This window comes from Emys orbicularis, chromosome 6, assembly GCF_028017835.1.
Source record: "Emys orbicularis isolate rEmyOrb1 chromosome 6, rEmyOrb1.hap1, whole genome shotgun sequence".
Lineage (NCBI taxonomy): Eukaryota > Metazoa > Chordata > Testudines > Emydidae > Emys > Emys orbicularis.
Window position 1 is genome coordinate 88,026,262 of NC_088688.1, and position 24,607 is coordinate 88,050,868.

A 24,607-nucleotide genomic window follows, 5' to 3' on the forward strand; every position below is an offset into this window, starting at 1 on the left:
AGAGGTGGTTAAAAAAGACACATTTTAGAGAACAATGGGTACACTCTTTCACGTTAAATTTTGCTGTTCACATTACACAGCACATGTGCTTTCGTTACAAGGTCGCATTTTTCCTCTTATATTGAGGGCCTGCCGGTTTGGTGTGAGAGATCACTCACGCAGTGCCAGGCAACAGAATTCGGCTTGCAGGCAGCCATTGTAAGCCACAGTCTTTTGGCTTTTTTAACCTTCTTAACATGTGGGAATGGTTTCAAACAGTAGCGCCCTCATTTCCCATATCAAGGACCCATTGGGTTGGCCATTTAAAATGGGTTTGCAATGTAAAAGGAGGGGCTGGGGTTTCCGGGTTAATATGCAGCACAAACCCAACTACCCCTTCCCCCCACACACACACCCAATTCTCTGGGATGATCACTTCACCCCTCCCCCCCACCGCGTGGCTAACAGCGGGGAATATTTCTGTTCAGCAGAGCAGGAACGGGCACCTCTGAATGTCCCCTTAATAAAATTGCCCCATTTCAACCAGGTGACCGTGAATGATATCACTCTCCTGAGGATAACAAAGAGCGATAAGGAATGGATGTTGTCTGCATGCCAGCAAATACCGGGACCATACGCTGCCATGCTTTGTTATGCAATGATTCCAGACTACGTGCTACTGGCCTGGCGTGGTAAAGTGTCCTACCATGGCGGACGGGATAAGGCAGCCCTCCCCAGAAACCTTTTGCAAAGGCTTTGGGAGTACATGAAGGAGAGCTTTCTGGAGATGTCCCTGGAGGATTTCCGCTCCATCCCCATACACGTTAACAGACTTTTCCAGTAGCTGTACTGGCCGCGATTGCCAGGGCAAATTAATCATTAATCATTAAACACACTTGCTTTTAAACCATGTGTAATATTTACAAAGGTACACTCACCAGAGTTCCCTTGTGTGCCCTCAGGGTCTGGGAGCATGCCTTGGGTGAGTTCGGGGGTTACGGGTTCCAGGTCCAGGGTGATAAACATATCCTGGCTGTTGGGGAAACCGGTTTCTCCGCTTCCTTGCTGTGAGCTATCTTCATTGTCTTCATCATCATCATCATCATCTTCTGCGTACCCCGAACCCGCTTCCCTGTTGCGTGTTTCTCCATTGACGGAGTCAAAGCACACGGTTGGGGTAGTGGTGGCTGCACCCCCTAGAATGGCATGCAGCTCCGCATAGAAGCGGCATGTTTGCGGCTCTGCCCCAGACCTTCCATTTGCCTCTCTGGCTTTGTGGTAGGCTTGCCGTAGCGCCTTAATTTTCACGCGGCACTGCTTGCGTCCCTGTTATGGCCTCTGTCCTTCATGGCCTTTGAGACTTTTTCTAATATTTTGCCATTTCGTTTACTGCTACGGAGTTCAGCTAGCACTGATTCATCTCCCCATATGGCGAGCAGATCCCGTACCTCCTGTTCTGTCCATGCTGGAGCTCTTTTGCGATCCTGGGACTCCATCATGGTTACCTGTGCTGATGAGCTCTGCGTGGTCACCTGTGCTCTCCACGCTGGGCAAACAGGAAATGAAATTCAAAAGTTCGCGGGGCTTTTCCTGTCTACCTGGGCAGTGCATCTGAGTTGAGAGTGCTGTCCAGGGCGGTCACAATGAAGCACTGTGGGATAGCTCCCGGAGGCCAATAACGTCGAATTCCGTCCACACTACCCCAAATCCGACCTGCAAAGGCCGATTTTAGCGCTAATCCCCTTGTCGGAGGTGGAGTAAAGAAACCGGTTTAAAGGGCCGTTTAAGTCAAAAGAAAGGGCTTCGTCGTGTGGACGTGTCCAGGCTTAATTCGATTTAACTCTGCTAAAGTCGACCTAAACTCATAGTGTAGACCAGGCCATAGATGCCCAGATGACACACAAGCACAGCAGAAATCCCTCCTGCCTTCTTTGTCTAAGGAAAGGTGTGCTGGTCTGGAAGCCAGGAGGAGACCTTCTGTTGACTGGAGGTGATAATTTTGTGTATGTCACACAGTGTTCATTATTAAAGAAGGCTTACATCCAACCCTACATTAGGAGCATATTCAAAGCACACATATCTAGGCTTGGAAGACTTACATTTTTATTGGTAAATGTTGATTAACATTGATTTTGCTATACTCAAACTATCAAAAAAATATTTCCATCAATAATGATAGAAATTTACAGATGGGCAAAGTAAGAAAAATGCTGCTTGAGAACTTTAGAATTTGATTTAAGGATTTGATTATGTTTTGACATATGATATTGACAATTGATGTTTTGACAGTTATAAAGCTTTAACTTTTTGAATCTCAGTATATATTGTCATTAAATAATTGTCTAACCCCCTCCCCTATAACTTTGCCCAACTGTAAACATTTAAATTGATAAAAATTGAAAAAAAGATTAAGTATTGTTTTCAGCCATCAAAATTACGAAAAATAGAAATCTAATTCTGTCAAGCCTGTTTATATCAGTGCTGCATGATTTGCCTTGTCTATTAGCTTTTAGGTAGAGCTGAAGATATTGGTGGTGTTCAGTAAATTCCTAAATAGTTTTGGGACTTGATCGCCAAACAGTCTCTCATCCCAGGCAGCAGTTGTGATCAGTCCAGGCACTTACGCTGGAGCCAGTTTCTCTTCCTTCACACCCTTCTTCTCTCTCCTCCTGCCTGGCAAGTTAAATTGGGAGAGGACTATTGACAGGGCATTTTCTGTGAAAGGTTCTCCCTGCCTCTGTTTCCCAGAGACTTGGATTTGTTTATCTTTAGGGCATACTGCAAAGCCTGTCTCTTTTTCCCCCTGAGATCTTGATAAGGGGATGCGTTGGTAGTTATCCTACTTTAAGGCAATTTTTGAGTTCATATACTCTTAGTTGAGTATTTAATATTATGTTCATATGCAGGTTTTATTGGTATATTAAAGTATTTTATGATGCATAGTGCTATAGACAACTGTCTTTATAATTTGTTCCTGTACATAAAAAGCAGCTGACTTTGAAAGGCTTGATTTCAAAAGCATATTTGTGATATACTGAAAAGTCACTTTCTAAACCTAAAATGTGTAATACTTTTATTCAAACAATAAGTTAAATTACAAATATTGGACATAATTTTTGAAAACACTACTCCCCATGTAAGTTTGGCTAGCGATAGATTTAGTAAGATGGGCAATTAAATATTTGTCAATCATAGAAGCAGCAACACAAGTTATTTAGTTTTAGTTCTTAAAAGTTTAGTTAAAACTAAACTCTATGTAAAAATATGTATATAAAAAGAAGCCTCTCTTGTATCTTACACAGCTGGTCTTGGCCGAACTGGCACACTTATAGCCTGTTATATTATGAAGCATTATAGGATGACAGCTGCTGAAACCATTGCTTGGATTAGAATAAATAGACCCGGCTCAGTAATTGGACCACAGCAGCACTTCCTTGTAGAGTAAGTAGACTGTTACTATGTTAGAATTAATAATTTGGAAAACTAATTAAAAACTGTATTTTAATAGAAAAATTAGAAATTAGTTCCTTTAGAAACAAAGCAAGCAACGCTGCTAATTTCTGGAAAGTTATAACATCGTTATCTTTTCCATTCCATAATAGGAAACAGACAGAACTTTGGACAGAAGGAGATATTTTCCGTGCAAAGTTAAAGGGAAATCGCAAAATTGCTGTTACAAAAATCCTCACAGGAGTAGATGATATTTCAATTAATGATGCAAAAAACCGGAGAGCCAACAGAAAAGACTCTGAACTGGTAATCATCCGAATGTTCTGCTGTTGTAAAAGTTTTAACTGCTGTTGAGGACCTCTTAGGACATGGACATAGCCATGGGTACAATAAAGCTCAAGATATCAGATTCTTTTTGTATATTTTGCTATGTTCCTTTTCATACTAAAAGATTTGGGGGCAAAAAGGTATGGACAGCAAGTGTGAAAAATGGAAGTGCACTCTGCAGTTGAAATAGGAGCATCATTGTTATATTTTAAACTTTTTCATTCACTAGGTAAATATTAGAACAGACACAAATCAAGGTTTTGAAGTTTGCAAGTGGAAGTATCCTTGTTCTATTTCAAATGTGCTTTTTTTTTAATTGTTGAAATGCCTTTTCCTACCATGACAGCTGACTTCTATAACACTGTCTGATACCTTTGTTTAGTCACTGGCATCCAGTGTAAAAGGAGATGTGGTGGTCTTTAAAAGCCAAGTATAGGAAAAGATGTGAATGCCAAGAAGGAATAGAAACCAAGATAATACAATATCTAAGCAGCACTGTTGAAAATACTTTCCAATATTTCAAAGTCAGGTGGTATACTGAATGAATAGCTCATGAGTTAATGCTTTGCACATTTAAATGCAGTAACTTTGAGTTCTTCTTTGAGTGATTGTTCATGTCCATTCCAAGCAGGTGTGTGCGTGCCACGTGCACGCCAGCCGGAAGATTTTACCATAGCAGCGTCCGTAGGGTCGGCTCCGGCGCCCCCTGGAGTGGCGCCTTCATGGCGCTGTATATAGGGGCCAGACGACCCCCCACCCCCTCAGTTCCTTCTTACCGCCGGTGACGGCTAGCTGGAACTTCTCTTGCTCTTTAGCAATCGTGGCAGCGTTCTATAGTTCTTGTAAATAGTTTATTAGTTGTTAGTGTTAGATAGTTAGGTATCAGTTGGGGGGTTTTCCCCAACTTTTCGCCGCCCTGCTGGGGCATGCCCGGGTCCCCAGGGTTCAAACTCTGTCGGGACTGCGGGAAGTTTATGCCGAAAAGTGACCCACACTCTTCGTGCTTACGGTGCCTCAGAGAGGCCCATCAAAGGGACAGGTGCACTATCTGCAGGGCTTTTCGCCCCAGGACTCTTAAGGATAGAGAGCAGAGACTTAAAGTCCTCCTAATGGAGGCGGCACTGCGGCCGCAATCGGATCCCAGACCTTCAGAGCCGGCACCCAGCACTTCATCCTCGGTGCGCAGTGCCCCGGCACCGGAGATAAGTCGTGAGGCCAAGGCCCCGAAACCCCGGCACCGGAGAGAGTCGGCGCATAAGAAATCGTCTTCTACAAGACGCCACTCTCCATCGCCGGTGCCGGCTAAAAAGAACAGGCCGCTGACGGAACAATCTCCCCACCGGGACTCTAAAGGTCGGGCGCAGTCCACGAGTGTTACGGGACAACCCGCGCCGCAGACCCATCCGGCCATCCTGTTGACTCCTGCCCCGGAGAGGGCAAGGTCGAGTCCGGAATGGCATAGATCCCTGGACATGATGGAGGAGGTCCGCCTCCCATCGACGCCGGAGGCGTTCGAGGCCGCATCAGACCTCTTGAGCCTTCCGGTGCAGGCGTCGCCGCACCGGTGCAGAGAACCTCCGGCTGCCGCCGAGCCCCAGTATCACTCTAAGGGTAAACCGGCGACTTGCTCACCGCACTCTCCACGCGGCGCCACGTTAGCGGCACCGGCACGAGCACCCCTGCCGGCGACAGTGGGTACCGCTCCTCCGATGTCCTCATATTCAGAGACTTCTGACTCAGAGGCGGACTCCTACTGTTCTAACAGATCGAGGAGCAGACGATCGTCCTCGCGTAGGAGTGCCCAACCGTACCCGCCACAGTGGCATCAACAGCAGGAGTGGCAACCACCTCCACAGTGGCCGTTCTGGACGCCATGGGCCTACCATCAGTCGGTGGGTCAGGCGTACGGGCCCCGCTCACGAACCGCTTCCGTCTCCTCAGCGTCTGCAGCACCGCCGCTAATGCCACCGGCACCGCCGTCTGACAGGAGTGTGCCACAAGGCATTACGGCACCCCCAGGTCAAACAACAGCACCGACAGGGACTTTGCTTCCTTCAGCGCAGGCACCGCCCAGCACTCCTCGGCGTTCGGTGGCGACCCCGGTACCGGCCGCGGTGCCGCATCTTGAGCCCGCACCGGCCGCGCAGCCTGAGTACCGTGTGCCGCAGGCCCTTACAGAGGGAAACGTCGTAGATGAAGGGCAGCTACATGGGACATCTTCCTCTTCATCTCCGGATGAGGCAGTAGCGGGAACTTCTGCTGCTCCGGCTCTAGAGGATAATAGACTCCTCCAACAGCTCCTTACTCGAGCGGCCCAGAGCCTCTCGATACAGACGGAACAGATTGAGGTGGACACTGATCTCGTAATTGATATCCTGACCCCGTCAGGCCCATCTAGAGTAGCCCTACCCCTCATAAAGACCATTGCGGACACAACCCGCACCTTGTGGCAAACCCCAGCCTCATTGGCTCCTACAGCCAAAAAGACAGAGAGGCAGTATTTTGTTCCAACCAAGGGCTATGAATATCTTTACACGCACCCCCCGCCGGACTCCCTAGTGGTGGATGCGGCCAACCAGAGGGAGCGACAGGGTTTTCAGGGATCCACACCTAAAAATAGAGAGGCAAAAAAGTTGGACCTCTTCGGACGCAAGGTCTATTCAACGGGGGGGCCTACAGTTGCGTATTGCCAATTAGGCCATAGTGAGCTGGTATGGACACAACACGTGCTCGGCTTTGTCTAGGTTTATGGACCTCCTCCCGCAGGACTCACGAACCGAGTTCTCGGCCCTTCTTGAGGAGGGCAGATTGATTACTCGAGCTTCCCTCCAGGCAGCCTTGGACGCAGCCGATTCGGCCTTGCGCACGTTGGCTACTGGTCTGGTCATGAGGCGCGGAGCCTGGCTTCAAGTTTCCGGTCTACCTCACGAAGTCCAACAGACTATCCAGGACTTACCCTTTGAAGGGCCCACACTTTTCTCAGAAAAGACGGATAAACGGCTCCATAGCCTAAAGGACTCGCGGACCACCCTCCGTTCTTTAGGCCTACACACCCCTGTTACTCAGCGTAGGCAGTTTAGGCCGCCGCAGGCCCCGCATCCGTACCAACCTCAAAATCGAGGTGATGCCTTGCACAGAAGGCCAAGGACTGGCAGGAGGAGGCAACAACAGCAGCCCTTCGGCCAGTCTTCTACCCAACTAAGGCCTCCACAGGGGCCTAGACCACCATTTTGAGGGCTCGGTCGAGGACGGCCTACCGGTCAGATCTCTGGATCCTCCCAACCTTACCTTTTCATCACGTCTGTCCCCCTTCTATCATGCGTGGGCCCGGATCACGTCAGACGCTTGGGTGCTTCGCACGGTAGAGGAGGGATATTCTATCCAGTTTTCCTCCCTCCCGCCCCACCAGCCCCCCTCCCCGTCCCTCTTCAGGGACCCCTCTCACGAGCAACTTCTCCTTCAAGAAGTTCAGTCCCTCCTTACAGCAGGGGCAGTGGAGGAGGTGCCTCGGGAACTACGGGGCAAGGGCTTCTATTCTCGATATTTCCTAATACCGAAAGTGAAAGGGGGCCTCAGACCTATTCTGGACTTGCGGCGTCTCAACAAGTTTGTCAAGAAGCTCAAGTTCCGCATGGTCTCCCTGTCCTCCATCATTCCTTCCCTGGATCCAGGAGACTGGTATGCCGCCCTCGACTAAAGGATGCATACTTCCATATCGCGATAATCCCTCGGCACAGGCGTTACCTCAGGTTTCTCGTCGGCAACGTTCATCTACAGTTCACGGTTCTACCCTTCGGTCTATCAGCAGCCCCAAGGGTCTTCACGAAGTGCATGGCAGTCGTGGCAGCCTTCCTGCGCAGGCAAGGGATCCAGGTATTTCCTTACCTGGACGATTGGCTCATCAAGGGCAGGACCAAGGCACTCGTGGAGGCTCAGGTGGTCTTCATCAGGCACACCTTCAGCTCACTCGGCCTCTTACTCAACGAGGCCAAGTCCACTCTTTCTCCAACACAAAGAATCGAATTCATAGGAGCACTTCTGGACTCGACACACGCCAGAGCATATCTCTCAGAGGCCAGATTCCGAACTTTATCCAACATCATTCTCGGCCTCCAAAGTTACCCTACCACCACAGTAAGAAGCTGCCTCAAATTACTAGGGCACATGGCAGCATGTACCTATGTCGTGAGACACGCCAGGCTCAGACTGCGCCCTCTCCAATCTTGGTTGGCAGGGGTTTATCGGCCAGTCAGGGACTCCCTAGACTCAGTGGTGACGTTACCTCATCCGGTGTTGGACTCCCTCCAATGGTGGCTCGACCCGCGGGTGGTCTGCGCGGGGGTCCCTTTCCTCAAACCGGAGCCCTCCCTGACCCTGGTAACGGACGCGTCGGATCAGGGATGGGGTGCACATCTGGGCCACCTCCGGACCCAAGGTCTTTGGTCGAGGGAGGATCTTTCACTGCACATCAATGTCAGGGCATTACGAGCGGTACGCCTCGCATTCAAGTCCCAGCTGGCAGGCAGGTGCATTTCTGTCCTCACAGACAATACTCCAATGATGTTTTATATCAACAAACAGGGTGGTGCTCGCTCCTCTCCCCTTTGCCAGGAGGCCCAGGCATTATGGGACTTTTGCGTACAGAACGTAATTCACCTGATAGCATCCTACCTCCCCGGCACGCACAACGCGCTCGCGGACACTCTCAGCTACTCGTTCCAGGGTCACGAGTGGTCTATCCGCTGGGATGTAGTTCTCTCAATTTTCCGACTCTGGGGTCATCCCCGGGTGGACTTGTTTGCATCCAACGAGAACAGGAAGTGTCATCAATTCTGCTCCCTCATGGGACGCAGTCAGGGATCCCTATCAGACGCTTTTCTCCTCTCTTGGGCAGACGGGCTTCTTTACGTCTTCCCCCCTATTCCCTTGATTCACAAGGTGATCCTCAAGGCCCGCAGAGATCACGCTTGACTCATCCTCATAGCTCCTGCGTGGCCGCGCCAGCATTGGTACACGTCTCTCCTACACATGTCTACGAGGGTTCCACTCAGGTTGCCCCTACTACCGGACTTGATCACGCAGGATCGCGGTCGCCTCCTTCACCTGAACCTGGAGTCGCTCCACCTTACAGCTTGGATGCTCCATGGCTAAACCCACTGGAGTTACGATGCTCCCATCAGGTCAGACGGGTCCTGTTGAGCAGCAGGAAGCCCTCGACAAGGTCTACGTACTTGGCCAAGTGGAAGCGCTTCTCCCTCTGGGCTACACAATGCAGTCAGGCCCCCTTGCTCGCCCCGATCCCTCTCATCTTGGACTGTTTGCTACATCTGAGACACCTGGGACTAATTCTCTCATCGATTCGAGTACACCTTGCTGCAATCTCCGCATTCCACCCTGGAGAGGGGGGGACCTCAGTGTTTGCAAACCCACTTGTTGGATGATTCCTTAAGGGTCTTGACAGATTGTTCCCGCATATCCGTCAACCTGTCCCTGCTTGGGACCTCAATTTGGTCCTGTCTGTCCTCACGGGGCCCCCATTCGAGCCGCTGGTTTCATGCTCGCTGTTATACCTCTCATATAAGGTCGCGTTCTTGGTGGCTATCACATCAGCACGGAGAGTATCGGAACTCAGAGCTCTGACATCCGAGCCTCCATACACAGTCTTCCACAAGGACAAGGTCCAACTCAGGCCGCAACCTGCGTTCCTACCTAAGGTGGTTTCCCCGTTTCACATGGGTCAAGACATTTTTCTCCCTGTGTTTTATCCCAAACCACACTCCTCGGTTAAGGAGCGCAGGCTGCATTCTCTGGATGTTCGCAGGGCTCTCGCGTTCTATATAGAAAGGACGAGACCCTTCAGGAAGTCGACCCAACTTTTCGTCGCTGTGGCCGACAGTAGGAAGGGGCTCCCGGTCACGTCACAGAGGATCTCGGCTTGGATCAGAACCTGCATCCAGGAGTGCTACAGTCGGGCCAGTGTACCAGCCCCGCCTATCACGGCCCACTCCACAAGAGCGCAGGCCTCTTCAGCTGCGTTCCTGGCCCACATCCCAACACAGGAAATTTGTAGAGCGGCCACCTGGTCCTCAATCCACACCTTTACGGCTCACTACGCCATTACGCACCAAGCCAGGGAGGATGCTGCATTTGGCCGCGCAGTCCTCCAGTCTGCAGTGACCTCCGACCCCACCACCTAGACTTGGGCTTGTGAGTCACCTGCTTGGAATGGACATGAACAATCACTTGAAGAAGAAACGGTTACTCACCTTCTCGTAACGGTTGTTCTTCGAGATGTTGTTCATGTCCATTCCAATACCCACCCTCCTTACCCCTCTGTCGGAGTATCGGCAAGAAGGAACTGAGGGGGTGGGGGGTCGGCTGGCCCCTATATACAGCGCCATGAAGGCGCCACTCCAGGGGGCGCCGGAGCCGACCCTACGGACGCTGCTATGGTAAAATCTTCCGGCTGGCGTGCACGCGGCGCGCACACACCTGCTTGGAATGGACATGAACAACACATCTCGAAGAACAACCGTTACAAGAAGGTGAGTAACTGTTTCTTAGGGAAGATATAATTGTATTTATACAAGTAAATGTGCTTTAATTTACACCTGCAAATTTTGTTCTTGAAGAAGTTAGTGTGTGTGTACATTATAATTTTTAAAATAAAACTACGATATTAATGGGTAAAACTTAAAATCCTTGTCTTATCATTTGTTTACTTATCCAGTACAGTGATGAAGATGATGCAAACTGTGTAACACAAGGTGATAAGCTTCGTGCCCTGAAGAGTAAAAGGCAGGCAAAGGCTGCAACCACAGTTCCACTAACGTAAGTCAACTTTTTGTGTATATAAATACCAAAAGAGAGAGGGGGAAGTGTCTTCCATTTTGCCCATTCTGAACGTTCATTGGAAAGGCTATGCTCACATTGATTAAAGGAAGCATGGATTCACTAATTCACTGTAGGCTTAGTGACTGGTTGATCGTTTTTGTTTTGATTTTTTGGCTAAACAATGGTATTCAACTTTTCTCCTTCTCTTGTCTGTTTCCTCTGTCACCAGAATGACCCACTGCCAGTATATGCTACATGTGCCTACTAGCCTGGTTGTGTATCTGCATGTTCTTGACAGCTCAGTCTGTTAGAACACAAACGCTTCCTTGAATTCAGTATTATGGTATTTAAAAAAATTAGAGGTCATTCTCTCTAAGGTGTAGTGTTTGATCAACTCACTCAATTTGTGTAGTTAATTTATTAAAATAAGTATAAAATAAATATTAGAAGATGAAACTTTCTTTTTTATATGTTTTTTACTTTTAACTCCTATTGTTTTCATCTTTCTGGGGGAAGGTCCTTCCCTAGATGCTGCTAGTTTTATAAGAACTGCTGGTAGTTTCATGTGAGCAGTTCTGCCTAGGCAAGGAGTAGTAAAACTTCAAGAGAACTCTCACTGGATAAGTTCAAAAGGGGATGTATGTACCTATGATGATCCCAAGACACTGATTACAGGCCAAGAAGAGAGCATTGCCCACGGGCTACTTATCAGTTGTCTCTGGTAGACAGTGCAACATCAGCTGCAAGGGAAGCGACATATCTACCTTTGACCTTAGCATCTGTTGCTGACAGTTGCAAGATAGATTGGTTTCCTGGTGCCTTCACATATAGTAAAAGAGAAATACAAGAGCCTCTGCAGCAGCAGGGGAACTCCTTTGCTCCTTTATCAAAATTAGAGAGAGGATAGCCAGGACTGTTACTATCTACTTCATCATTACCTGTTAGATTTCACAGCCACCATGCCTCCTGAGCTCAAGAATAAAGGAAACTTAGTCTCTACCCTGGTTGTCTTTGCACCTAGGAGTTACATTCTGAGACCCATAGCCAGCTGCTTTTTTTTTTTTTTTTTTTTTTTTTTTTAAACTTAGCCTTCCTTTCTTCTGTTTCATATCACCGTGCTGTGGCTGGACTGACAGAAAAATGGTACAAGTTCTACAGAAGACAAACAACATTGTGATCCTTTCTGAATCAGGAGAGCAGAGAGCCAAATAGTAGTAAAAAATATACACTAATCTAACAGTAAAGGAATATATCTTTAAAACACCCAAACTACTCTGTCTTATCAGTGTCCTACGTTTATTTTCCATTACATTACCATGGACAGCTAATTCTGTATACCAAATAAATATTGCTTTGGTGCCTAGATACTGTGGTGATAAGTACCTTTTATAAATGCATAAAAATATAAATATTTTAACTTAAGTGCCCTAGGAAACTAGGTAAATAAAGGATTTTATACAATGAAAATACATCTTAAGCTAACTATAGAATATGTTGTAAATAAAGAAGAAAATCCAAACTACAAAATGTTGCAAAATTAGGTCTACAGCCAGAGTCTTCTGATATAGTTAACTTAAACACAGCCTGCGCCTGGCTCCTTCACACTTCAGTTGCAAGAAAACCACTTTTCTAAAGTCAAATAACATAATAAATAAGCATTATCCCTCTCTCATATAACAAACTACATCTGCAGAATCACCATTGGAATGAGTATTCATTGTATGATACAGAACACATTCATAACCATCATATTGATGCATTAAATGTTTTTTTTTCTTTGCTGGTTTATAGGCTGTTCTATTCAATAAGCTTGTATAAAGAAATTTTTCATAACATGACTGTTTTAATCAAAAATAACTTACTAGGTTGCCTTTCCATAAGATTAACATAAATGAGCTAAAGCTAATAGTATCCTTATGTACTGTGCTTTGTGGTTAGAAGGAAGAAAAATCTCTTAAATCCTTTCTTCTGGGGAGTTTGACTTCCCCCTTCCTAATTCCCGACATCATGTTTGTTGGCTGTACATACTGAAATAATTTTCATCAAGGAGCTAAGTGATATGTAATCAATTTTGTTACTCCCAAAATAACAATACTACAAAAATATTCTCTTGCTATCCTAATCAAGTAGGTTTCAGAGTAGCAGCCGTGTTAGTCTGTATCCGTAAAAAGAACAGGAGTACTTGTGGCACCTTAGAGACTAATAAATTTAATCAAGTAGGGTATCCTTCCAGGTTGAATAGCTATTAGACTTTTTTTAAGTTCAGATTCTCCTACACATAATTAAGCCTCATCATTTGAACAGCAAGGTTATTAATAGGAAGAAAGCAGAATGAGATTTGTATTTCCTTAGTGTAAGACTATCTCAGAGAACAAAACACTTTGTTTACAAAAAGGTAGAATGGGGGGGGAGAGGAATTAAGAGCTAGGGCTGTTATTTTCTTATTAAGGCACAAGGGATTTGTGTGTAATGCTCATTAGAGTTTATCAAAGTTACTTGCATAAATCCTCTATGCCTTGATGAATGGATCCTTTGTATGTGTGTTATAGTTAGAAATATGTTGTACCTGAGGTAACAACCTACTGAATAGTAGTTGTAATTTTGAATGTAGAAAGGCAATTGGCCCTCACCGTCTGAGTATCTTGTATAATTCTGTTTGCTCTGTTAGTAGATGGTTATGGCTTTGATGCTTTGATATTACAACACCATACAACTGTGAAGCAGAAGTAGTGAATCCAGTGGCTCACCGAGACTGTTTAGTTTGACCAGCCTGTATTGCTAATATGGTTGAAGAGAGGGCAACAAATGTTTGTTGCTTTATTAAGCTATTTCAGAATTTGTTTCGCTTTAAAATAGTGCAGTAGACTTTCCTTGGAATTGAAAGCCGTTGTGGGATTATTTCAGGTTCTCAGAAAACCTAGTTTAAGTTGGTCCCAAGTAACACATGGATAAAACTTTCCACATGAAATGGTTGCATGACTGTTGTAACAGTAGAAAGGGAGAAAATGCTTGGCCCAGTTTAAAGGATGATTTGCTTTTTTAAAACTTTTAACTGGCTAAAATGCACCAATAGCATTCCCGTTTGAATTTTTGTTCATCTTTTCCTCCCCCTCCCAACCCTTTCTAGATGGCTCCTAGCTATGCTGGTCTCTACACTGTGTAGCATTGTCATCTGGTGGATTGTTTGTGGCTCCCTTCTTCCCAGCCTGCTATTCAGTCTAGATGGTTTAAGAACATAGTAACCTCAGGACCCCCTGAGAAAGAGCCACTGTGTAAGTGTCCCATTCCATTTCTCTACAATAGTTCACTTTTTCTGTCCAATATATTTCATAACTGCATGCTTTCATATCAGCTTTCTTATTGGCTTTGTTGCAAGGGTAAATTTCATTGTTCTACCTTTTTCTAAGAAAAGATTTCTTGAGTGATTTAAAATAAAGTAATTGTGTGGCTGGCTTGCAATATCTCTTTGAAAGATGCAGAGCAATTACAAGTAGGACAGTTCATAGTTCTGAAGTTTTCTTCTCTGCATGCTACTGCAAATATTCTGAAATATAATTTTAAAAACAAATTACATTGTTTAAAGTGTGCTTTTTGTCCTTTGCCTATCGCATATGCATCTGGAGAGGTTTAGCTCCCATTTCTTGAACTGGCTGTGAAATTGCTTAGTTTCCCCACAGATGAGTTTGCCCATGTTAACTGCTTTAATCCCTGGAGTTGGGATTTTCAATTTCTGGCAATAGATCTGGTTTTGCTAATGGACTACATTGTGTGTACAACAGGACAAAAATCTTTTCTAAAATCTGTCTGCCATGGGTGTAGGCCTGCAATATTTAGTCCAGCCATGCATAATTACAAATTTAGCCCTTTTGTATGATTGAAAAATTGATATTTTATTGAATAAAATTTTGTGACGATAGTCTGTCCTCTCTGTCACTCAGATTGCAGTAGCCATTTCGGTTTCTGCATATTCATGCCTTGAGGTTCCTTTGACTACCTCTTCTGTCAGAATGATCACACTGATAAATAGCTCTTGCCAAAGAAACCTAGTTTTCACTTTGCATTTATGATCTTTTTTGGTGTTTTTTTCCCTTACCCCTAAAAAGACCCCCAAAACCTCAACCTTTTGGATAAGTAAGGTGTATGCATCAGAGAAATTTGCCTGATAAACCCACTGCACATTCCTCTCCTTTTGTGTAAGTCTTGTCACTGTGGAGTTTGCTTGTGCAGAGAACTCTGACCCAGCAAGAATAATTACTCTGGTAGCATACTAGAAACTTCAGTTGCTGCTAGAAAAAGTGGGTCCAAAATGTAATATCCTAGAGTGGTAAGCATAGTTTAAAACAGTCTTCTATGCCTTCATGTTAAATATGAAAGCTAAGCCTTTCAGTCTGCTGCTACTTTGGCTTCACCACAGCACCCAAAAAAGTAAGAATCTACTCTAAAGTTAAGGAAGAAAAATGCCCACGCAATAATCAAAGTCCCTGGAGTGCGGACAATTCTTGATCAGGTGGCACAGCCCTATAACTGGAAAACCTATGATCAAAAAAGAAAGATTTATCTTTTATTAAGGAAGAAAATTCAGACTAAATGTCCATCCACTGAATGAAGAAAATGGTGCCATCCTACTGGTAAAACCCAATTGTCATATTAATCTTAGCTAGCTAAAATCTTTAGTAGTCTACAAAGAAGACTTAGGCAGAGAATAGGCACCCATTTAGGCACCTAAATTAATGTACCTGATTTTCAAAGGTTCTGAATTGAGATTAGTAGGAACTGCTTAGGGTCTCTCAGTACTTTTGAAAACCAAGTCTTTTACTGCCTAAGTATAGATTTAAAAACTGGACTTTAGGCACCTGTTCTTTTAAAACCTTGGTCTTCATTTTCCTATAGCATATAAGAAATCTCTACAAACTCTAGACAGTCCAGAGGAGAGATGCTCCTGTATGTCTCTTCCCAGTGAAGCTTGAAATTAAAATGTTTTCTTACCTTTGCTGATTTCCTGCCTTCGTTTTATGTACATAAGAACGGCCATACTGGGTCAGACCAAAAGGCCATCTAGCCCAGTATCCTGTCTTCCAACAGTGTCCAGTGTTAGGTGCTTCAGAGGGAATGAACAAAACAGGTAATCATCAAGTGATCTATCCCCTGTCGCCCATTCCCACATTAGTTACTAACATTTTAGGGGATTTTTAAAGCACTGACATACTAGTTGATAAAGTGTGAAGTTTGGACTTACCAGCCTTGCTGTTGTTGCATTTATGTCCGGTTTAACAATTCTTTGCTTGTTAAGGTGCTGTGTACCAGCTGGAACAGAAGTAGTGTCTTTGAGTAATGAAGGTACTTCTGTTTAATATAGGGTGCCTTCTGAAAACATGAGGTTCTGGGCAATGGAACAACAAAGTGAAGGTTCCATTACAGATTAATTATAAATGGAGACTCCTTGCACTACAGTACAACTGCTGCTCAAATAGTGTGTCCAAAAGTCTAGAAGGATGTTGATAAATTGGTGATGGTTTAGAGAAGAGTCTTGAGAATGATTAAATTATTGGAACATATGTCTTGTAGTGATAAGGTTAAGGGATGGTTTGTTCACAATATTTAAGTACCTACATGGGGAACAGAAATTTGATAATAGGGGCACTCTTCAATGTAGCAGACAAAAGTGTAACGAGAACCAGTGGTTGGAAGAGTTAAAGTTAGACAAATTCAGACTTGAAATAAGATGCAAACTTTTAAGTGAGAATAATTAATCATTGGACCAACTTACCCAGGGTTGTGGGGATTCTCCAACACTGGCAATTTTCAGATCAAGATTGGATGTTTTTCTAAAAGATATGCTCTAGTTCAACCAGAGCTATTGGACTTGAAGCAGGAGCTGATACCGAGATGTTCTGTGTCATATAGGAGGTCAGACTAGATGCTCAGAAAGGTCCCTTCTGGCCTTAAAATCCATGAATGTGTGAAATAATGGATGTGTGTGTGTGTAATTGAGAGAATTGTACCGTTTCCTATAGTTAAGCCTTAGACCTAGAAGCAGGATTAAGTTTCTTATGGACAGTCATCCTAACTTCATAGTGTCATGGAAGAGCATACGTACTTCAGAGAAGATTCACAACCAACAGATGATCAGAATTGCGAACATATTTGCTTTAATGCTTTTTTTTATATTTGCAAATCTGTATTAACTGCACAAAACATAAAGTAAGTGTTAAGGTTACACAGTTAAAATATAAAAGCCTGGAAAAGCAAAAAGTAAGATTCCTATACTAATGTTAATTTGGCCTCATTATGGATATTTAGTAATATGTTACATTGAGGTTCCTATCAAATTCACAGCCATGAAAAATGCATCATGGAGTGTGAAATCTGGTCTCCTCCTGTGAAATCTGGTCTTGCATGTACTTTTACCCTATAATACACAGATTTTATGGGGGAGACTAGCATTTCTCAAATTGAGGGTCCTGGACCAAAAGGGAGTTGCGGGGTGTGTGTTGCAAGGTTATTTTAGGGGGTCGTGGTATTGCCACCCTTACTTCTGCATTGCCTTTAGAGTTGGGTGGCCGGAGAGCAGCAGCTGTTGGCTGAGTGCCTAGCTAGCAGCCACCGCTCTTCATTTGCCCAGCACTGCTGCCCGCAGCAGCAGCGCAGAAGTAAGGGCAGCAATACCACAATCTACCCTATAATAACCTTGCAACCCCCCTGCAACTCTTTTTTGGGTCAGGATCCCTACAATTACAACACGGTGAAATTTCAGATTTAAATAGCTGAAATCATGAAATCTACAATTTTTTAAATCATATGACTGTCAAATTGGCCAAAATGGACCATGAATTTGGTAGGGCCCTAGTTATATTCCTGCTTTCCTAGCTAAATGTGTACCTGAATTTCTCTGTTTTACATTGTCAAAACCATAAAGTATAAAGAATGTGCAATGTGGCAGAGTTAACATTCAATGTGGGAACATTTACTTAGCTTCCTTAACTTAGCAACCTTGATGTTTCATTAGCCACCTAGTTTTTCTACTTACAGACTGACATTTCTGTAGATGTTCTAATTTTATTTTTGTGTGTGATGGAAAAGAGGAGACTAAGGGGGGATATGATGGAGGTATATAAAATCATGAGTGGTGTGGAAAAAGTGAATAAGGAAAAGTTATTTACTTGTTCCCATAATATAAGAACTAGGGGCCACCAAATGAAATTAATGGGCAGCAGGTTTAAAACAAATAAAAGAAAGTTCTTCGCCCAGCGCACAGTCAACCTGTGGCACTCCTTGCCTGAGGAGGTTGTGAAGGCTAGGACTATAACAGGGTTTAAAAGAGAACTAGATAAATTCATGGAGGTTAAGTCCATTAATGGCTATTAGCCAGGATGGGTAAGGAATGGTGTCCCTAGCCTCTGTTTGTCAGAGGATGGAGATGGATGGCAGGAGAGAGATCACTTGATCATTACCTGTTAGGTTCACTCCCTCTGGGGCACCTGGCATTGGCCACTGTCAGCAGACAGGATACTGGGCTGGATGGATCTTTGGTCTGACCCAGTATGGTCATTTTTATGTTCTTATGGTGAGATTGCTTATGCTGCTTCAATGTTAATATTTAAGCCCTGCTAAGACGAAAACAAGTTTCTCTCACTATTTCCTTTCTGTCCACACAAGCAAGAATAAACCATGTTGTAACATGACTTGGCCATAGACCTATTTAAGAGTGATTATTTTTGTAGGGTAGGCAGGGTCTCTTGTTCCAGTTAGGCTTTGAAGTGATTAGTTTGATGGAGAGGGAATACTAGCATTCGTTGCTGTTAGTATTGGTTGCTTGGAGACAACTTTCTTGCCAAACTGAATTAACAAAGTGGCATCAGATCGGTTCACATTCTAACGATTGTACCACAGCAGTGAAAATACACCATTTATTTTTAATATGAAAGCTTAGAATTTACATAATATTTGATAATGCAATATAAATTACAAAGAGACTTCACATTTTTTGGAATCTGTAAGGTTTTTTTTTACTCCAGAACTGTCTGGGCCATTTTCTTCCATTACTTTGTGTATAGTTATGAGTTGTTGTCGTGAATGTTTGCTTTGGTATTAATAGAGTAGTCTATGTTAATTTCATTCCTCTTCTTTGTATAATTCTGTGGGGAAAGTGGCTGTGTTCAACTTAGTGTGGTCTCCAGGCACCTGTGGTGTACATCCTGTCTGATTCCTAAATCAAAGTTTGGAGACAAAATATCTGCCCTGGAAATTTTTTTTTTTTTTTTTAAACTGTATGTCAATGCTAAGATGTTGCTAACTGACCAGCATTTCTGGTGCCTGCACAAGGGTCAGTCCCTGAGGCAGTGTATAGATTGTGTGGCTTTCACTTTCCACTACACCCAAAGATCCAGACAAGAGAGGATGCTGAAGCATCCATCATCTGCTATCGATGGAGAAGGCTATGGGGCAAATATTCCTGCATCTGCAGAGGAACCATTCTGAGCATGGAACCTCAATGAGATCTGGCGGTGGCTCCAAAGTAGGGGCAGACTGGATCTTTGACCTAACAAACCCCAAGAAAGCAAGGAAGGGTAACTGGAGCTGGATGCGTCTCCTTTTTTGACACTTAAGAGTTTTTCTTTTTCACTATGACATTTCCTTTCAGTCCTATTCACAGAAGTCTTGCAGCGAGGATTCTGGGGGCAAGTGTACAAGAGAGTCCTCTCTACCAAATAATTCTTTGGATCAGAGGGTGTTATTGATGGGGACTAATCAGAGCCAAGGGAGGTCTGGGTAATGTCTTGGTACTGTGTACCTCTGTCTCAGTGATGTCTATATAGATGTTAGCTGCTCTGTTACAATTAAGTGCTGAGACTGTGCAAGGGGATACGTCTTTTGACAGTTGGTAGCAATTCCTCCTCTTTCTCGATCATCTGCTTTAGCAGGGGGCCATCCCCAGTAATACCTCTTGAGGTTTCTGTGACTGTGGGTCCAAGTGATGCCTTAGTTCTGAGAACCTCCAGAGTAAACTTTACTACCGTGTGGAATGGAGTCTGAGATTCATTCTGGGGTTCCTTGGCACAATAAGGCTGTCTCCAGCCTTATTCAGTTCTTCTATCTGGAGAGGTGACATTTACCCTTGCAGTAGTAGGTCTGTTGTTCATCTGCTGAGCCTTTACATTGCGCTGGGTCAGCATTCTTTTCCTCTTTGTAATCTGTCTTCTTTGGGCTCTTCATCCTCTTATCGAACTGCGTCTCCATCTAGAGAAAGGTCTCTTAGCAGTACTAGAAAACATCAAGCTTCAGTCTCTTTGGGCTCACCTCATCCAGACCCATCACAAAGCCTGACTGGCTCCTTCCACGCTGCAGAAGTCAGGCTCCAACTGCAGTTACCTGACTTCTCTGGAGATGAGTCCATGTCTTTGGAGCAGCCTTCTCCATGTTTTTCTCCAGAAGAAAGTGGGGTCTTTCTGTATTACCCTTGGAAACTATTAAAGTTCCTGCAAATATCCTGTAGTCAGCAGACCATTTTAAACACAGAGTTCTCCATGGTAAAAGAAAAATCCCACTGTTTTTGATATTCCAGAAACTCATTACCAGGGAATATGGCCTTATTAATCAGGAATGGGTAGAGTTGGTGAGAGACTTTGGTTGACTCCTGAGTCAATACAGTGAACTTCAAACTGGCCCTTCCAGCTTTATCTGGTTCCTCTTCATGGTTTTAACTAGGGCCCTAGCAAATTCACAGTTCACTTTGGTCAATTTCATGGCCAGAGGGTCTTAAAATTGGTCAGTTTCATGATTTCAGATGTTTACACCTGACATTTCACGGTGTTGTAACTGTGGGAGTCCTGATCCAAAAGGAGATTGTGGGGGAGTCCCAAAGCTGTTGTAGGGGGATTGCAGCATTGCCATACTCACTCCTGTGCTGCCTTCAGAGCCCAGTTCTGAAGGCAGCAGCTGCGGAGTTTCCTGCAGCTGAAGGAGGCTCCCAGAGGTGGAGGTAGGTCCGATCTCCCCAGCACTGGTGAGAGTGCCCCAACCTAGCTGCTAGTTAGTGTCAGTGATGGATTAAGGCTGGGCCCATGGGGCCTGTACCCAGAGGCCATGAACAATTTGAAAAATGGGTGCCTCATCCCTGGCAGGAGCCACAGCAGGAGACACAGGGGCTGAAGCCCCAAGACTGGGCAGGAGCCAGGAGGGGGGGCAGAAGCCCTGAGCCTGGGAGGCCTAGAGCCTGGGCAGGAGCCGTGGGGAGCAGCAGCCCTGAGCCCGGGAACCCTGAGCTCCATTTGGTGGCTACTTAACCTGTTTCTTTCAGGTGTGGCATCAGATCATGTCGGACAGATGGTTCTAGAGATCATTACCACCGGCAAATGCTATACAATAGAATTTCTGTCCATCCCTACCTCAAAACTCCCTTTCCCATCCTTCTTCAAGGATCCCTCTCACAAGAGGACTCTCAGCTGGAGCTGGGAGTCTACCTCTTGTCTATGTGCTATAGAACTGGTCCGTCCACAGCACGGGGGAAGGGCTGTTATTCAAGATACTTCCTCATACCCAAGAAACAGGGATGCTGGAGACCCATTCTGGATCTAAAACAACTGAATATCTTCATCCGCTGATCAAGGTTCAGAATGGTCACCCTGGCCTCTATAATCCCCTCTCGAAACAAAGACAACTGATTTGCAACTCTAGATTTGAAGAATGCCTATACATTCACCCAGCACACAGGAGGTTGCTTTGCTTTACAGTGAGCCTAGACCACTACCAGTACAGAAAGCTTTCCTTCCGTCTCTTGATCGCCCAAGGGTTTTCATGAAGGCGCTATCCATGGTGGCAGCATACCAGCATCACCAGGGCACCCCAGTATTTCCCTACCTCAACAACTGGCTGCTCATAAGTTAGTCATACTGGGAAAGGGGTACAGTTGGCAGCTCTATCACTACTCAGCTTCCTTCAATCCTTGTAGCTCGAAGGAAACCTAGAAATGTCCACTTTCGTTTCTGTGCAAACTATAGACTTTTACTGGAGCAATTTTTGGATTTGATAACAGCCAAAGCATACTTAACCAGGACGGATTGCAAGCTCTGATGGACCTCATCTTCCAGCTTTGACTGAGCCCTGGGAGATCCTAGGCCATATGGTCTCCTATGTGATATCCGTCACAGGACTCCATCTGTGGAATCATCAGGTGTGGCTGCAAACAGTTTATGCTCTGAGTAGAGACAAGCTGGGCAAGCGGGTTTCAGTTCCTCACAATGTTTTCAAGATCTTTGACCTGGTGGGAAAATAGAAGCTGTGGGCATAACTGTTACCTTTGTTCCCCCTCCTCCCATGAAGAAACTAATTGCATATGGCTCCCTGTCGGGCTAGGGAGCACATCTGGATGAACAGGTGGCTCAAGGTTCTTGGACTCGGCAAGATTCAAGCTTCACATGTGTCTCCTCCAACTGCAAGCAGTACTCGAATCTTATGGAAGGCTTTTGCCTTTCATCCATGCCCTACATATTCAGTATGTTGGGCAATATGACTACAGTATAGTACATGAACAAACATGAAGGAGAGCAGATCACCACTCTTTGCATGAAGATGATCAAGCTCTGGAATTGGTATATCTGACACCAGATCACTCTCTTGGCAGTGCACTTCCCAGGAGTAATGAACACTTTGGCAGACAGCCTCAGCAGGCAGTTCCAGAGACCAGGATTGAAAACTTCACAGCTCAGTGATAGAGCATTTTCTGACAGTGGGGATTCCTGTTGTGGGACGTCTTTTTGTGCCAAGAAAACTAAAAATGCCTGGTCTAGTGTTCCCAGGCAGCTCAGGGGTACAATTCCTGAGAAGAGGCATTCCTAGTAAAATGGTCAGAGCCACTAATGTATGCTTTGCCACCCATTCCCTTCTTTTCTCAAGCCTGAGGAAAATCGAGCAGGAAAAAAGCATTGGCCAATCCTAGTGGCTGAGACAGTTTTGGTTCACCAGCTTTCTTCAGATGGCGTCCTGTCCAGCTCTGAACCTGCTGACTTCGGAGAAAGGCAAGACCACTCATCCAAATCCAGCATCGCTCAGTCTAAGCCTGGTATTTGGATGGATGATGAGCTTAGAGAGATCAAGTTCAGAGGCAGAACAAGCCATTCTCAATAATAGCAGGAAAGTCTCTATGATGAAATGGAAGAAATTTTCTATCTGATGTCTGCATCCTCAGATATGTCCAAAGGGCTCAGAGATCCCTACCATTCTGGACTATTTCCTTTATGTTAAAAATGTCTGATTTATCGCTTAGCTCACTGAAAGTGCATTTGGCAATGATTAAGGCCTTCCATTCTGTAGTGAAAAACTGTTTTGGTCTTTATCCACTATGAGGTTTTCAAAAGACCTTGATATAGAACCTTTCCTCCCAGTACTGAAACCTATACCAATTTGAGTCTTCAGTCTCTCATTGTCAGCACTCATTAATCCTCCTTTTGAACCTGTAGTTTCCTGCTCCCTTCATCTGTCTTTGAAGGTGGCCTTTCTGACCACAGTCACCTCCGTCAGAAGCATAGGTGACTTTGGATTCCTTACGGCAGACTCTCCCTACACGGTCTTCCAGAAGTATAAGATTTCTTTGATATTACACCCCAAGTTCATTCCAAAAGTTTCCTCCAAATTCCACTTTAAATTAGGTCATATATCTACCTGTTTTCTACCCAAAACCTCACACCACCAGAAAAGACAGGAAGCTCCATTCTTTGGATGTCTGTTGAGCCTTGGCTTTCTATCTGCAAGACACAACCCTTCAGGAAATCTGACACTGTTTCCTTTACTGAATGGATGAAAGGGGAAGTAATTTCCTCACAGACACTTTACAAATGGATTTCAGATTGCATCCTGCTTTGCTATGAGCTAATGGTGACACCTCCCCCACAAAGTGAGAGAGCCCACTTGACCAGAACCCAGGCTCTCTTAGTAGCTTTTCTTCGGGTTGTCTCCTTTCTGTAGAGCAGCAACATGTGATTGTGTGTGTATCTTTTTGCTAGACATTATGCCCTGGTACAAGCTTTTTCAGCAGATGCGTCCTGCAATCTGTAGTACATCGGGGTCCTCTCACCCTCCTCCTCAATGAGTAGTGCTTTTGAGTCCCCTCATGCGACATATTCATAGGGACCATCACTCGAAGAAGAAATTCATGTTACTTACCTTACAGTAACTGGAGTTATTTAGTGTGTGTGGTCCTTATATGTATTCCACTACCTGTGTGTGTGGTCCCTATATGTATTCCACTACCTGTCCTCCTTCCCCTCTACTTCGGATCCTTTCCTAAAGTGATTTGTGGCGGTGTAGGAGCTGGAGAGGCGGCCTGTCCACGCTGACCCCTTATGCTCTGTGTTCAGAGTGCGCAGACACAGATCAATGGATACTACTAATGAAAAATCTTCTGGTCTCGGGCACATCAAATGCATGTGCACCTCAAGTGAACTACACATAGGGACCACACATCTCAAAGAACTCAAGTTATTGTAAGGTAAAGTATCAGAGGGGTAGCCGTGTTCGTCTGGATCTGTAAAAGGGGGGGAGGGATAGCTCAGTGGTTTGAGCATTGGCCTGCTAAACCCAGGGTTGTGAGTTCAATCCTTGAGGGGGCCACTTAGGGATCTGGGGCAAAAATCAGTACTTGGTCCTGCTAGTGAAGGCAGGGGGCTGGACTCGATGACCTTTCAAGGTTCCTTCCAGTTCTAGGAGATAGGATATCTCCACTAATTTAAAAAGTGACAGAGAGTCCTGTGGCACCTTATAGACTAACAGACGTATTGGAGCATAAGCTTTCATGGGTGAATACCGAAGTGGGTATTCACCCACGAAAGCTTATGCTCCAATACATCTGTTAGTCTATAAGGTGCCACAGGACCTTTTGTAAGGTAAAGTAACCAGAATATGTCTCATGCATAACAATGAACTATTTCACTTCATGGACAAATTTGACTTCTTATAGTTTCAGAATCTAGCTGGCTCTGTGAGGGCAGAGTTCAAATTGAGTGAGAAATGCCTTGCTAAAATA

The 24,607-nt window shown here is 44.9% G+C and overlaps 1 protein-coding gene across 3 annotated transcripts in view; it reads left to right on the plus strand.

Moving 5' to 3' along the window:
• CDC14B (cell division cycle 14B) overlaps positions 1-24,607 on the plus strand; it is a 66,886-nt gene that overhangs the window by 33,216 nt on the left and 9,063 nt on the right. For 2 of the 3 annotated variants that reach the window (XM_065406121.1, XM_065406120.1), the window contains exons 10-12: positions 3,282-3,420; positions 3,582-3,735; positions 10,487-10,587. In XM_065406121.1, the coding sequence (XP_065262193.1) occupies positions 3,282-3,420; positions 3,582-3,735; positions 10,487-10,587 (394 nt within the window). Of the gene's footprint in view, positions 1-3,281; positions 3,421-3,581; positions 3,736-10,486; positions 10,588-13,717; positions 13,863-24,607 lie in introns of all 3 variants that reach the window. The other variant, XR_010561482.1, reaches the window with a different exon arrangement.